Source organism: Corvus hawaiiensis, chromosome 2 (assembly GCF_020740725.1).
Source record: "Corvus hawaiiensis isolate bCorHaw1 chromosome 2, bCorHaw1.pri.cur, whole genome shotgun sequence".
Taxonomy (NCBI): domain Eukaryota; kingdom Metazoa; phylum Chordata; class Aves; order Passeriformes; family Corvidae; genus Corvus; species Corvus hawaiiensis.
In genome coordinates this window covers 59,032,103-59,045,743 of record NC_063214.1, presented here as the reverse complement: position 1 = coordinate 59,045,743, position 13,641 = coordinate 59,032,103, and the positions used below count along the sequence as shown (strand labels likewise).

The following is a 13,641-nucleotide window of genomic DNA, read 5'->3' as shown; positions in this document are numbered from 1 at the left end:
TTATTACAAGTAAATATTTTGCAGACCTAGAATGTTTTGATTGCCTGGCTTTTGTAACTACTTAGTGATATTTCTTTATATGCAGTTTGGCTGTTCTTTTCACTGATACTACTTTCTGTATATAAACATATATATTTAAGCTTTCTAAAATTGCTATGATTTTTTTTTTCTTTTACTTTAAAGGTTGCCATTCTGTATTTAAGTCTATTCTGAGGTGCTTTGTAGTCTGATAGTGTTTTGATAATGGATAATTACCTTAAAATTGTTTAAAAATTATTAAAAAATAATTACCTGGCATTTTTTTTTAAATGGACTTACATATATTATAAATATACATAGTTTTATAAAACAAATTTAATAATAAGGTATTTTAGTAAGTCCCTGAAAGCATGTCCTCTGAGTGTTATGAATCTGTCTTTAAAAGGCATCAGTTACAGTTAATGCTGAGTGATGAAACATTTGTAATAGTTCATGGAGCTCCTGTCTCATTGTACTCCTCCTGCTAATAGGAGTGAATCATGTATCTCAAGTGCTGCTTACTGCAGGTGTGTGTTATCAGTGAAGTGTACGCATCCCCGATATCAAAATCGGACTTGGATCAGCTGAGTTTCATGGAGCTTTGTCACTAGAATTCTCCAAGCATAAGCATAAAGCAAAACCTACTAAAGTTTTTTTAGCCTGCCTTTTCTTGAGAACAAAGAAAGCTAAAATTTACTAGAAAATAGTTGGGGCTTCAGAAGAGCCTGGGTGATGCTTGCTACTTCTGATTGAAAATAAGTACAAAAATTGCACTTGTAAGTGGAGTACAGGTAATGATCTGTAGCTGTTCAAAATCACTATCGACTTGCTAAATTTTTCATGGCAATGTACGCTGTCAGGGGATGGCCCTGTAGATCTTCTCTGGCATATGAATCATGATTTGGGAAAAACTGGAATAATGCAGCTCTAAAAGTGCTCTTCATGCTATTACTTGTGTGACTTTGAAGTAATTTCATATACATTTGACAGGCTGAGCATACAGTGTGATAGCATGTTTTGAATTTCTCTTCACTGTATACTAGCAGCTCCTGCTCTCTGAGTATTTAGCAGCTTTCGAAAAGCTTGCATAAGACCACAAAAAAAGAAAGTAATGAGGAATTGCACAGAAATAAGAGGTTATTTCTTTACAGTAAAAAGAAAAAGAAATCAGGACTGAGCACTGAGGGCAAGATTTTGTGCACAGTAACTTTATTTGTATGTATGCTGTCTCTAAAGCCACGAACTTAAGAGCCATGAGTTTTAAAATCAATAGGCTTTAAAGAACACTGGCATCCCGTATGATGCTTCCTGAATTCTAGTGGTAGTGTTTTACTATATGAACTTCCAAAGCTTTTTTCAGTTTTTCAAAATTACTGCTAAAATTATGTCAAACATCTCAAAAAGGTTTTCTTTACCCTTTGAAATATTTTCAGGTAAAGTGTTGCAAGTGGAAGATGACCTGGTGATTTCTTTCCAGTTGTTGCTGTGTGTCTTAGATTATTTTATCAAACTGTCACCTCCTGCTATGCTCAAGGAACCATACAGTAAGAATTTTTTGGTTTTTGTTCATTGAAGTAGAAAGTAAATTTACTAAATTTCTATTAGTCATGCTAACATTCATAATTAACATCATAAAGCTTCTTAAGCTTATTAAAATGCATTTTTTTCTGTTTTAGTTCAATTTAGATAATAGTGAGTTTGAATTCAATTACCTGAATGTGGCAGTATATTTAATATAATTTTTGCTATGTCCTCTGCCCATACAAGTTGTTTAGGGACTTGTTAAAACAGCAGGTTTAAGTTGGTAAAAGAGTCCAGGTTCTGGGTAGATTATAACTGAGAACTATTATTTAGGTTTGTCTTGAGTTACAAAAGGAAAATGTGGTGCTATGACTCTTATTTCATGTATGTGTAACAGCATCACAACAGCAGAAATGTGCAAGATACTGGACTGTACAGATATTTAAAAAAAATGGATAGAACAGTGGATAGCAGCTCAAAATACAAGAGTAAAGGTAAAATATAGACAGCTTTGCTTTTATTACATCTTGTTTGCTATTGGAAGTGTCACTATTTTAAGTAAAAATATAATGGGTCTTCTCTATAGAAACTTCTATTTGGTAGAATAGCAGTAAGTTTTTATCCATTAAGTTTTTATACTTAAAACTTGGAAAACCTCACTAGAAGGGTAGAGAAAGTAAATATTTATAGCAACTTTCAAAGACAGAATTCTATTTGAGTTAACAATTTTATTCCGCAAGCTGTGGAATTAATATACTGAAATATTTGGAGCCACAGATGTGACTCACTTTTTTTCTTTACTAATTAGTTTATCATCTGCTGGGTTAAGGTGCAACCCTAGTATATTTAGCCTAAATCTATTTGCTTTATTTCTTTCTTTGGCAACTAAACATCCACCTAGGTTGTAATGTCATAGAATAGATAAGGTATTCACTACTATATTCTTAAAATTCCATGTTTTGGAGGATATTTATCTGACCTAGTGATTATTTGTTGCAGGTAAGAACAAATAACCTTGCTTTTATTCTAATGTGAAGGTGAATAAAGGGTGGGAAAGGATGGACTAAGGACAAGCAGATGCCTGCTTTCCTCCAGTACTATTTTGAATTTAAATTTGTCCTTCCTAGTAGGACAGACATACATGCTGCTCCTTATTTCCAGTGTTAAAAAGCAGATCCTTTTAAAAAACCACTGAATTGAAACTACCTGGTTTTGAATTCTGTTCATGCTGATTTATTTTTTCATAGTGAAACTGTGCAGAATAGGAGCTCATTATTAGAAACAGTTTGGTTCTGTGCACCATATGTTGAAAAAAAAATGGTACCACTTGACACTACATTGCTGATATGGGTATCACTGTCCTAAGTGCAAAGCATTGGGTTTCTAACGCGAAGCTGTGTATGAACTGTCGAAGAGCTCTGCATTCTTTGAGAAAATAACACAATGTATTGTCCAAACCCTCGTGACCAAGAGGCTTCGTGTTGTAATAAATGATGTCAAGGTTTATGATCTGAGTAAGGCTGAGGGGATTGATGCAACCAGCCCTGCAGTGTAGTTTGTCAGAGTTTCTCAGAACAGTTGTCAAATGCAAATAAAGTTACAGGTGAGAGCAGCATGCTGATTACAGTGTCAGGTCTAAACCAACAATATTTAATCATATTAATGTATGTTATTAATATAATTTGCATATTTCAGCCACTGAGGCCATCTATTTTGAGTTTAGCAAAATGAAATATTTTTACCTTGCTGTATTAAAGTTTTTTGATATCTTCTTCAAGGTGGACTTGTTTGTTTCTGCTTGTATGCCTGGGGGCATTTGGGGAAAGGAGGAATTCCCTCCAGGACCATATTCCAGGTTCCTACCAGCACTTAAGTCCTGCACTGATTTATTGTCCTTCAGCTTCTTGTTTTATACTTCTGTAAAAATAGAAAAAATAGTAACTCATCTGTGAAAAGATAAGGCTTTCCTAGCTTTGCAAAACCGATTCTCATTTAAAGCTACCTGCAGAAAGTGCTGTTGTATTCTGTGTAGAGTAGCTTCTTAAAAACAAAATGTCCAAATACTGATAGAGGAATTCAAAAATTAACTTTTTTTGATATATATCTCCCCTAATGAAGGTTTCTGACCTAGCTAAATGGGTGAAAAAGAAAATGTGTTTAAGGAGAAGACCTGAAAAAGTATATGTGAAATAGAATCTTCTAGGTTTAATAACTTAAATTTATCTTTCTTAAGCTGGCTCTAACCTTGTGATGGCTCTGAATATCTTTCTAGAGTCTTCTGTGTCTGCAGTGACTGTAAATGGTTCAGCTCGCACTCCAAGAAGAGGCCAGAACAGGAGTTCGCGTACTGCAAAGCCGCTTGATACAGATACAAAAATTATTGAAATCCTTTGTAAAGAGCATGATTGTAATTTAGATGAGGTAATGCCTGCACTTTAAAGTCTGATAGATCTTGCTGCTAGACTCCATCTGGAATATGTATTTATTTAAATGGTCTTTTTTAAAAGTGTCATTATTTGTGCCACATTAACTCTTCGTCAAGTAGCTACCTTCTGTAGTGAAGAGAGAATACCTTCTATAGTTTCTCTAGTCAGTAGTTTAAAAAACAAACAAAACCACCCCAAACAAGCCCTTTAATGTGGGTGATAATTTTGCCAGGGTAACTGAATTGTGAAGAATACAATATGAAGTAACAGGCTGATCACAGCATGTAGCATATGGATGCAGGGCTGCTCTGATGGGGTTTCACAGCTGTATCCCATGACAAGAAAATGTATGCAAAAAGCATATTGCTTCTGTGGGAGATCTTAAAAGACCTCATTTGCCTTTTCCTTTGCTGTTAAATCTATTTTCGTGTGGAAAGGACTGATTTTTGAATATCCAGATGGATGATGGAAGCAGAAATATGAGAGGGCTGAAAAGAGTGCAGTTCTTTTCCAGTTTAATCACTTAATATTCTAGCAAAGGATTGCATTTGCATGCTGACATATCATTGTGTTTTGGATATATAACAAGCTTCATTCTTGCTTTATTGAAAACAAACCACAATGCATTACAGAAATGTCTCAGTTTCTTGATTTAAAGATGCAAAAGCAATGTATGCATGGCTGACTCTCTACCTTGATAATGTTATATTTTTAATTTTTTTTTAAGGTCAAAAATGTGTATTTCACAAGCTTCATTCCTTTCTTGAATTCTGCTGGTATTGTAGCTTCAAATGGACTACCAGAGGTAAGTGGAGGAATTTAAGACAGTGTGGTGGGTAGACCCTGGCTAAGTGCCAGGCACCCACCAAACCCACTCTTTTACTCCCCTCTGCAACTGGATGGGAAGAGAAAATATAACCAAAGGTTCTTGAGTTTAGGAAAGGATGGGAGAGAGATTGCTCACCGAATACCATCACTGGCAAAACAGACTTGATTTAGGGATGTTAATTGAATTTATTGCCAACAAAATCAGAGCAGGTTAATGAGAAGTAAAATAAATGTTAAAAAAACCTTTGCCCCACCCCTCCTTCCTTCCCAGGCTCTACCTCCTCCCCATCAGCACTGCCAAGAGATGGGGAGTCAGTTTATCACGTGTTCCTCCCACTGCACAGGGAGAGGAGTCCTTCCCCTGCTCCAGTGGGGGGGTCCTTCCTACAGGAGACCGTCCTCCATGAACTTCTCCAGCATGAGTCCAGTCCACAGCAGAACTGCTCTGCTGTGGGTCACTCTCCCACAGGGTGCAGTCCTTCAGGCACAGCCTGCTTCACTGTGGGTCCCCCACAGGCTCACAAGCCCTATCAGGAAACCTGCTCCAGCGTGGCCTCCTCTCTCCATGGGTCTGCAGGTCCCTGCCAGGACCCTGCTCCATGGGGTTACAGCCTCCTCTCAGACATCCACCTGCTCCAGTGTGGGTTTCCTCCACAGACTGCAGATGGATCTCTGCATCCCCGTGGTCCTCCATGGGCTGAAGGGGCACAGCTGCCTCACCATAGTCTGCACCACAGGCAGGAATTCCAGCTCCAGAGCTTGGAGCACCTCCTGCCTCTCCTTCTCCACGGACCTTGGTGTCTGCAGAGTTGCTTCTCTCACATATTCTCGCTCCTCTTTTCTCAGACAGCAATTGCTTTTGTGTAATAACTTTTTTCCCTTCTTAAATATGTTATCACAGAGGCACTACTGTAATTCTTGACTGGCCCAGCCTTGACCAAAAGAGAAGGTCTGTCCTGGTGCTGGCTGGCATTGGCTCTGCCAGACATGGGGGAAGCTTCTGGCAGCTTCTCACAGAAGCCATCCCTGTAGCCACCCCAGCTACCAAAGCCTTGCCATGCAAACTCAATACAGACAGTTCAACAACAGTGTTTAACTTCGTGCCAAATTACTTAAGATGCCCTTTACCCATTGATGGAGTTCTAATAGGTTCTTCTAAAATTGTTTAGCAAAATGAACTGTTTTTCAGGAATGTGGGTTAGCAGGGATTCCAGTATTCATAAAGTATATTTAGCTTATACATTTGAATTTAATAAATGAATCTCCTGAGGCTAAACCAAGCTTTGCTCAAAGCAAAAAGCTTTTGCTCAAAGCAAAACACAAGAGTTGCATATCCATGACCTTGGTAAGGCCATTCATCTAAAATACAACTATTACAATATTAGGTTTCTGAAGTCACTCAATAAATGCTTAAAGTCTTAAATTACACACCTTAATTTAAATATAAATGAGACATGTTATTGTAGTGTTGTTGGAAAGATATCCAAAAGATTAGTCTCAGTTTCACAACTTGGCAGAGTTTGGACTGCTGTGTCTGTGCAGATTTACTTTCATCTTGCTGAGCTGTAGCCTGGATGCAGCAGACTACCTCTATGCAATTGCATCCAGAGTGCATTTTAATGGGTAACTTCTTGCAGTGTGTTTACATTCATCATTCTTAAAAGAGTAGGTTTAGCTGTGTGTCACCAGTAGATGTGGTAACCTGAAAATAAGCATCCCTGAAGCTGATCAGAGCAATGAGTCTGCAGGGTTCAACCAACAGTATCTTCTGTTCAGTTTCATAGTGTAGTACAGGACTCACTAAAGATCTTAATCTCTTCCTAAATTAATTTTTCAGGGTATCAGTTGCCTGTTTAGACTTTTCAATTTATGTGTGTACATATAGTTGGGAAACCCTATATGAACTTCCAGGCAAAGGTCATTTTACAGCTTATTCTTGAATCAGAGGGTTTTCATCCAAGGCTGCACAACTTAAGCATAGTATCAAAATTATTAGCCTAAGGACTTGCTGGTGAAAATTTTACAAAATGATGCATTTGAAGAAAAATACAGTCACATGATCTTTGCTCCTTAACCTTGAGTGCCAGAGCAGAAAGTTAGAGCTGTATTTCAGAGGTAGTTGGTTCATACATGTAATCAGCTAACCAGTAATCATGGATGAGATCATCAGTACAATAGCTAGTAATGTGTTTTTTTAATTTAAATTTTTTAATTTTACTAGCTATTTTATAATAGCTAGTAATGTGGGTTTTTAATTTAAATTGACTTTTTTCTTAAAAAAACACTGAGCTTTTGAAAGATTTCAGTGTTCTTTCCAAAGCAAGAAAAGCCCTTGAGGGTTAAAGTTGGTATTTTGTTCGTCTTTACCATGTGTTTGCTGGTCAGGCTTTATCAGGCACTGATGAATCGATTGATACAGAACGCTTATTTTTGACTGAAGTTTTCTTCTGAGTTAGCCCAGTACAGCCATCTTGTCTAAGAGCTGCTGGTTTTTTGAGAAATTTATGAAATACGGAAATGCTTTAGATGAAAAGAATGCATGAGCCATTAAGAAGGTAATGAAAAATGAAAATATAATTAAGTTCTTAAATAAAAAGAATAGTGATAATGAGAACTGAAATATAATCTTTGGTTTAATAGACCTAATCTCAAAGTTTTAAATGTGAGATCAGTTTGGAGCAAATCCATTTGACAAAGGTAAGGAAGAGGGTAAGGAGCAAAGGTGTGGGGGCAGTATTTGTAACTTTCTATTGGGACTGAGAGTGGACTAATTTCGGTTCATATGCACTGTTGCCTGTTTTTCTAACAGTGCCAGAGCTCATCATCATTTAATGTTTAAGGGCTCAGGGAGCAGATAATTGAAGTGGCTGCCTACTTCTGCATGAGCACAGCAGCAGATTCGGAAGCCCAGATAAAAAAATTGCAGACTTCCAGTTAATGTTAGTCACTCAAAGTAAAAATAAAATGAAGCAATTAAAAAAAAATTCAAAAAAATCCAATAAGCTTTTCCATGCAAAGTGAAGTCATATCAATCCGGGATTTAGTCAGTTAAGAAACTTTTTAACAGTTACTAAAAAAACTATAGTGTGGGTACGAAATAACAAGTAAATTTTTGTAGCAATAGGCATGTCTCTTAAGAACTACTCCAGTGCAAAAATATTCATATAAAATGAAGAAACTTCTACTGAGAAAAAAAAGATTTGGGTTTAGGCCTTGTTGTCCAAACCAACAAAGACAGGGACTGAGTAAATTGCCTGACAGCTGTTCTTAAAAAAAGCATTTTACATTTCCTGCTCTTGGAGACACCCCTTTTTCTGGAAGGAAAGATTTAAAAGCGTGGAAGTGTTAGTTTGATTTGCAGGTCTGTTTCCTACTCTAGCTGTTTCTCCAGTGTCAATACCTACATTTCTTCAAAAAATTCTTATGATTTTGGATTGTTTTCTCTTATAAACAATAATTTCCCTCTGGGTATGTTTCAGCTGTTGTGTAAGAAGTAACTTTGTGACCTCCAAGGTCATTCTTTTAGCATTTCAGCATTGTAATCATGAGGTAGGAGTAACTTATGTTATTCAGTAAATTGTCAGACTTGTTCCTGTAAAATAAATTTGGGTTTTTTTCAATATCTTTTTGAGGTTGAAGTTATCTTGAAACAGTATGATGAGCTCTATCTCAAAAACAAAGATATAGACGCAAGACTATTTCTGACCCACGACGAAACCCTGCAGCCTGCCGTCATAACATGGTAATATTGCCATTTCCTGCTCTCGTTCTGTAATAGAAAATGCGAACTTGTGTTGCTCTCTGCCCCCTTGTGTTATAAATGGAGATCTCTGTATCCTGTTGACCTGCTAGCTTTGTAGTTCAGCTAAGGTATTTCTGGCAGCAGCAGCCTTGCTTTATATTATCACTTAAATAATTAGAGAACATGCGACTGTGACTCTGCCTAAAATGATTTGGAAGCTCTGCTCTAACTCTTACTCTGTGCAAGGCCAGGGAAAAGCTGAGGAATCATGAGGAGGAGGCATGTCATACTAGCTGATTAGATGTTCCAGAGGTTGTGTTATGGCTCTGAAGCCAGCTGGCACTGAATGGCTTGGATGGTGGATTCTCCATCCCTGAAAACATTCCAGATTAGGCTCTGAGAAACCCCATTTAGTTGAAGATGTCCCTGCTCATTGAAGGTGGATGGGACTAGATGGCCCTCAAAGGTCCCTTCCAACCCAAACCATTCTATGATTGTTTGATTTTATCTTTTTTTTCAGTCTTACAGTTAAACACTAGCAATTTCTGACAATTCAGGATTTCTATAACTTAATGTGGGCTCACCATGTGAGTCTGAATTTATCTATGCTATGAAAATACACTAATTTAAAATTGGATTAAAATGGAGCTAATATCATCTCTACATATAAATTAAGCTGTTTGTAAATAGAATTCTAGAAAAGAAAAAAAGCTCGGAAGGAAACTTCAGAGGTTGTCTAGTCCAACATCCTGCTCAAAGCAGATCTACTTGGGAATTTAAACAACTGGAGTGATTGGACATCTAGATTGTCTAAAAATCTGTTACACGTTTTTCTCTTCAGATTGGTAAGTCTTTATAGAAAACCTTGTCTTTTGAGTTGTATTTTTTCTTCATAAATTTGTTTTCCATTTCTGTAGCTCACAGTTGGAGAGGACACCACTAAAAAACAATTCAGATGAGGAAGTCAATATTATGCTTCCACAGACTCCTGTTCGGTATGAGTTTTTCTCTTAAATGTGTTCTTTTGTTTAATATTGTAGCTAGAAATATTCGTCTTTAGGGTAGTCTGTTTTAATTTTTAAGGAACTGTGGGCTTGTTTTTGTTGGTTTTTTTTCCATAAACCATTCTGTACTTCTGATCATTGACACTTTTTATTTGTAGTAGATATAAAGCCCTCTAACAGTGGCAAAGATGCTTCCTTAAAGTTCTTGACATTGAGAAAGTCCAGGAGTACATAGTTTCTGCATTGCTAAAAATTTTAAATGTGCTAAACCAACTTTGATCTTGAGAGAGAGTGTAGTGATATTTAGATTCTCTCCATCCACACCTGGGCTTTGCTCTGAGTTTTCCAAAACTGATGCTATTGAAGGCAATTCATGTGAAGGCCCATTCACCAGCACTGATTTTGGGCTGTAGTAACTGTTTTTCATGAAGCCACAAGTGTCAGTAGATGGCAGCAAAGTTTTGATCACCAACTTAGAGTGGCGAGTGTATTCTTATCTGTCCCTGATTAAACAGAACTCTGTAGAGGATATGCTGAAAGCATCATGCTTATTGCTTTGAATTACCTTACAGTGTTGTATTTCTGAACTTAGACTCATAGAATCTTCTTTAAAGCCCCCTGAAACTGAGACAATCTAATAATTTTTATCAGTGGATTTGTATCTGGTCATTTATGTAGAAATTAGTATATAAAAAGGGTGTAAGTACTAGTTTAGAGCATAATGAGGATGTGTTGTATGTGTTTCGTTTTATGTTTTTCCAGTGTTCTGATGCTTTTCCTTGTCATTACTAGAGTTCTGGCAGACGTGATTTATTTCACCAATAGCTTGTGAAAAGTAGATTAAAGAAAAATGCATCTTTGCACTGCTACAGTTGTAATGACTGAACATGTTTTTCTTGGTTTTGCACTTGTTTGACTGGTGATATGAGCCAAATTGAGGTTAAGTGGTACAGAAATTTAAAACAGACAAACACACAAAATTCAACCAAAAAACGAAAACGACAATGAAAAATTCAGGAAGTAATATGACTGAAGAATCAAACTGTTTCTTAGGTGTTAAGCCATTCTTTTGGTTATTAAAATTATCACAATCTGTATGTAAATAATTCGATAAGTTGCATTGTTAGAGTTCATAATAGCACAGTGCAATAGATTTTCTCAACAGTTTGATAACTGGAGTGAGAACTGAAATCATAGTTTTTATTGTGCGGGGATTTGCTGTTCAGTTTCTGGAAGCTGTAAAGCCCACCTTAATGGTTATTATGCATTTTATTGTGTTTTTCCAGAGCGGCAATGAATAACATTCAGCAATTGATTATGATTTTAAACTCAGCAACTGATAAACCATCAGATACTCTCATCATGTATTTCAATGTAAGTGACTACAAAGAGGATTTGTGTAAGATTCTTGAAATTATCACTGAAGCAAAATATACACCTGTAGATCTGATGCACTTGTTTTTGAAGGAGTAAATTTTTATTGGGTTGGTTTAAATGTCATCATTCATTGTAGAAAGCACTTCTCTCTAACTGTTGTGTACTGGAACCTTTATAAGTGCTTAAATACTTTAGTTACTGAGCTAAAAATTAAAATTCTTTTATGTATGTACTGAATGGGAAATAAAAGGGGGTATAAACGGGAAACAAAAAAGTGAAAAATGTGTACTGCACTCTTTTAAATACTCCATTTTTATTTATGTTGATGACCTTATTGAGAGGTGTTACAAAGGGAAGCAGGACTTTTAATCATTTAAATGATTAAAATGTTTTTGAAGTAAAATTTCTTTTCTTTGCCCTTCCTTCCCCTAATTTGCTTCATGTACTTTATTAGAATTGCACAGTGAACCCTAAGGATAGTATCCTGAAAAGAGTGGAAAGTTTTGACCACATCTTCAAAAAGAAATTTGCTGAAGCAGTTGGACAAGGATGGGCTGAAATTGGCTCACAGGTAGGTATTTGGGCTGAGTATCACTTGTTTGAACTGTTAGTTAGCACTGGCTAATGTGAGACCTGACTTACTGACCATCCTTATTCAGTGCAGATCAGTAAAGGTAAAAAGTAACAGTATTCTTTTCAAATTGAGGAAGCACTGTAAAGATAGTATTTAACAAATTCCTCTTAATATATAAGGAACTGGATGGAAGTATGTTGGAAGCACTTTACTGAAGAACGGGAAAATTGCTGGCTAAAATACATTAAGTGAAACATATATTTGCATTCATTAAGCTAACTTGGCCTAAAACTGCAAAAGGTGACTCACTTCCTTATAAAATCAGGAGGGCAGCTGTGCTTTCAACAAGGATTTTGGAAAATAAATCCCACCAAGTTTGTACTCGACAGTCTCCTTCCTGTCTGTCAGCCCTGCTTTTTATCCTGTTAACGTGAATCAACGTGAGCACAGTTCATGTTGTTACACTTGGTTAAATCTTCACATGGTTGGGGTAGTCACACACCTTAGTACTCCTTGAGGCCTCTCCAATGTTATTGGCAAGTGGAACTGGGGACCGTAACTTCTTTATAGTGGCTCTGTCAAAAACTGGAATGTTCTGGATTGTTAAAACACGAGAGTCTGCCTGTTGTAGTGTGTTAAAACATCTTGTAATATTCCTTAATTTCTCATTCTAACAGAGGTACAAGCTTGGGGTGCGTCTGTATTACAGAGTAATGGAGTCCATGCTGAAGTCGGTAAGTTTTGTACTGCTATCTCAGCACTGGCACTACATCTAGAAATACTAAGAATATTCACAAGTTTGGTCTGATTTATTTATTTCAGGAGGAAGAGCGCCTCTCAGTGCAGAATTTCAGGTACTTACCCATAACTTGTTATTTAAGTCTGCTATTTTAAGTCTTGGGACAAGTACTAATAACTTCCTTTCTCTTCAGCAAACTTCTGAATGATAACATCTTCCACACATCTCTTCTGGCGTGTGCTGTTGAGGTTGTCATGGCTACGTATGGCAGTAAGTTAAATCTAGAGTCCAGTACTTTGTGATAATTATTACCATCTATTCTAATCTGTAAAATAGAGTAAATAGCAAAAAAACTGCCCAAAATGCAAAAAGCAACTCCCTGAAATGTCTGAGCTAGCAATGAGTCAATAAATAGAAAAAGGAGAAAAGATCAAAAGTGGAAGAATGTAGAATTTGTGATAATTTTAGTCTGTTTTCCCTTCAGGAAATGCTTCACAAAGTGACAGTACCAGTGCTGAAACAGACTTGTCTTTCCCATGGATTCTCAATGTATTTGATTTAAAAGCTTTTGACTTCTACAAGGTGATCGAAAGCTTTATTAGAGCGGAGCCCAGCCTAACACGGGAAATGATAAAGCATCTAGAACACTGTGAACATCGAATTATGGAGTCTCTCGCTTGGCAGTCGGTAAGTGACACTTTAAAATAGTATTTGCCCTTGCATAACATACTTACTTAGAAAAAAAGAAGTCACGCCCAACTCTGTAAAATAAGTTGTGGTCTTGCTGAGATTTAGTTGTAGAAAAATAAATTACAAGAGCAAAATAGGATTCGTTTTGGCATGTCTTCTGGTTTTAGAACAAAAGGAGGGTATCAGAGGAAGAAGTCAACATAGCTCTGCTGATTTACGTGATTGTAAATCAACATCATCTTACTAGTCTGGCACAAATTGTAGGGGTAATACCCCTAACTGTGTTTTGGTACTAAAGTCAGCAATAAATTCTATGCTTTTATTTGAAAGTTAATTTTTATCCAGTTGCTATTCCTACCTGGCAATAGCACCTCAGTTCTGGGCATCTGATATGTTTGCTAATAGTACTTAAAATATTGTTTTGCGTTGTCGTTTGCATTTCAGTCACTTAGATATTTTTGGATGCCGTTAAAATAAAATGCTGGAAGGTTGGCTTGTTTTTTTTCGGCTGTATTTTAGTAAATCAAACATTGTTTCTTTTCATTGTTTGTTACTTATAAACCAGAAATAGGCTATTTATGCCACAAAGCAGGAGACTATAGAGACTGGTAGTTTTGACCAGAGAGACACAAAGCAACCATTTAAGAACCCATCCTTATCTTTTAGTTCTGGAGAGGAAGGGGTGTTTTAAGAGGCAGACACTATTTTAGGAAACTTGCAGG

At 36.6% G+C, this 13,641-nt stretch overlaps 1 protein-coding gene across 1 annotated transcript in view; it reads left to right on the top strand.

Moving 5' to 3' along the window:
* RB1 (RB transcriptional corepressor 1) overlaps positions 1–13,641 on the top strand; it is a 71,174-nt gene that overhangs the window by 14,429 nt on the left and 43,104 nt on the right. Inside the window, exons 7-17 of the mRNA XM_048295272.1 lie at positions 1,452–1,562; positions 3,812–3,960; positions 4,693–4,770; positions 8,426–8,535; positions 9,453–9,530; positions 10,826–10,913; positions 11,371–11,487; positions 12,168–12,224; positions 12,313–12,344; positions 12,423–12,499; positions 12,714–12,916. Coding sequence (XP_048151229.1) covers positions 1,452–1,562; positions 3,812–3,960; positions 4,693–4,770; positions 8,426–8,535; positions 9,453–9,530; positions 10,826–10,913; positions 11,371–11,487; positions 12,168–12,224; positions 12,313–12,344; positions 12,423–12,499; positions 12,714–12,916 — 1,100 coding nt within the window. The remainder of the gene's footprint in view (positions 1–1,451; positions 1,563–3,811; positions 3,961–4,692; positions 4,771–8,425; positions 8,536–9,452; positions 9,531–10,825; positions 10,914–11,370; positions 11,488–12,167; positions 12,225–12,312; positions 12,345–12,422; positions 12,500–12,713; positions 12,917–13,641) is intronic.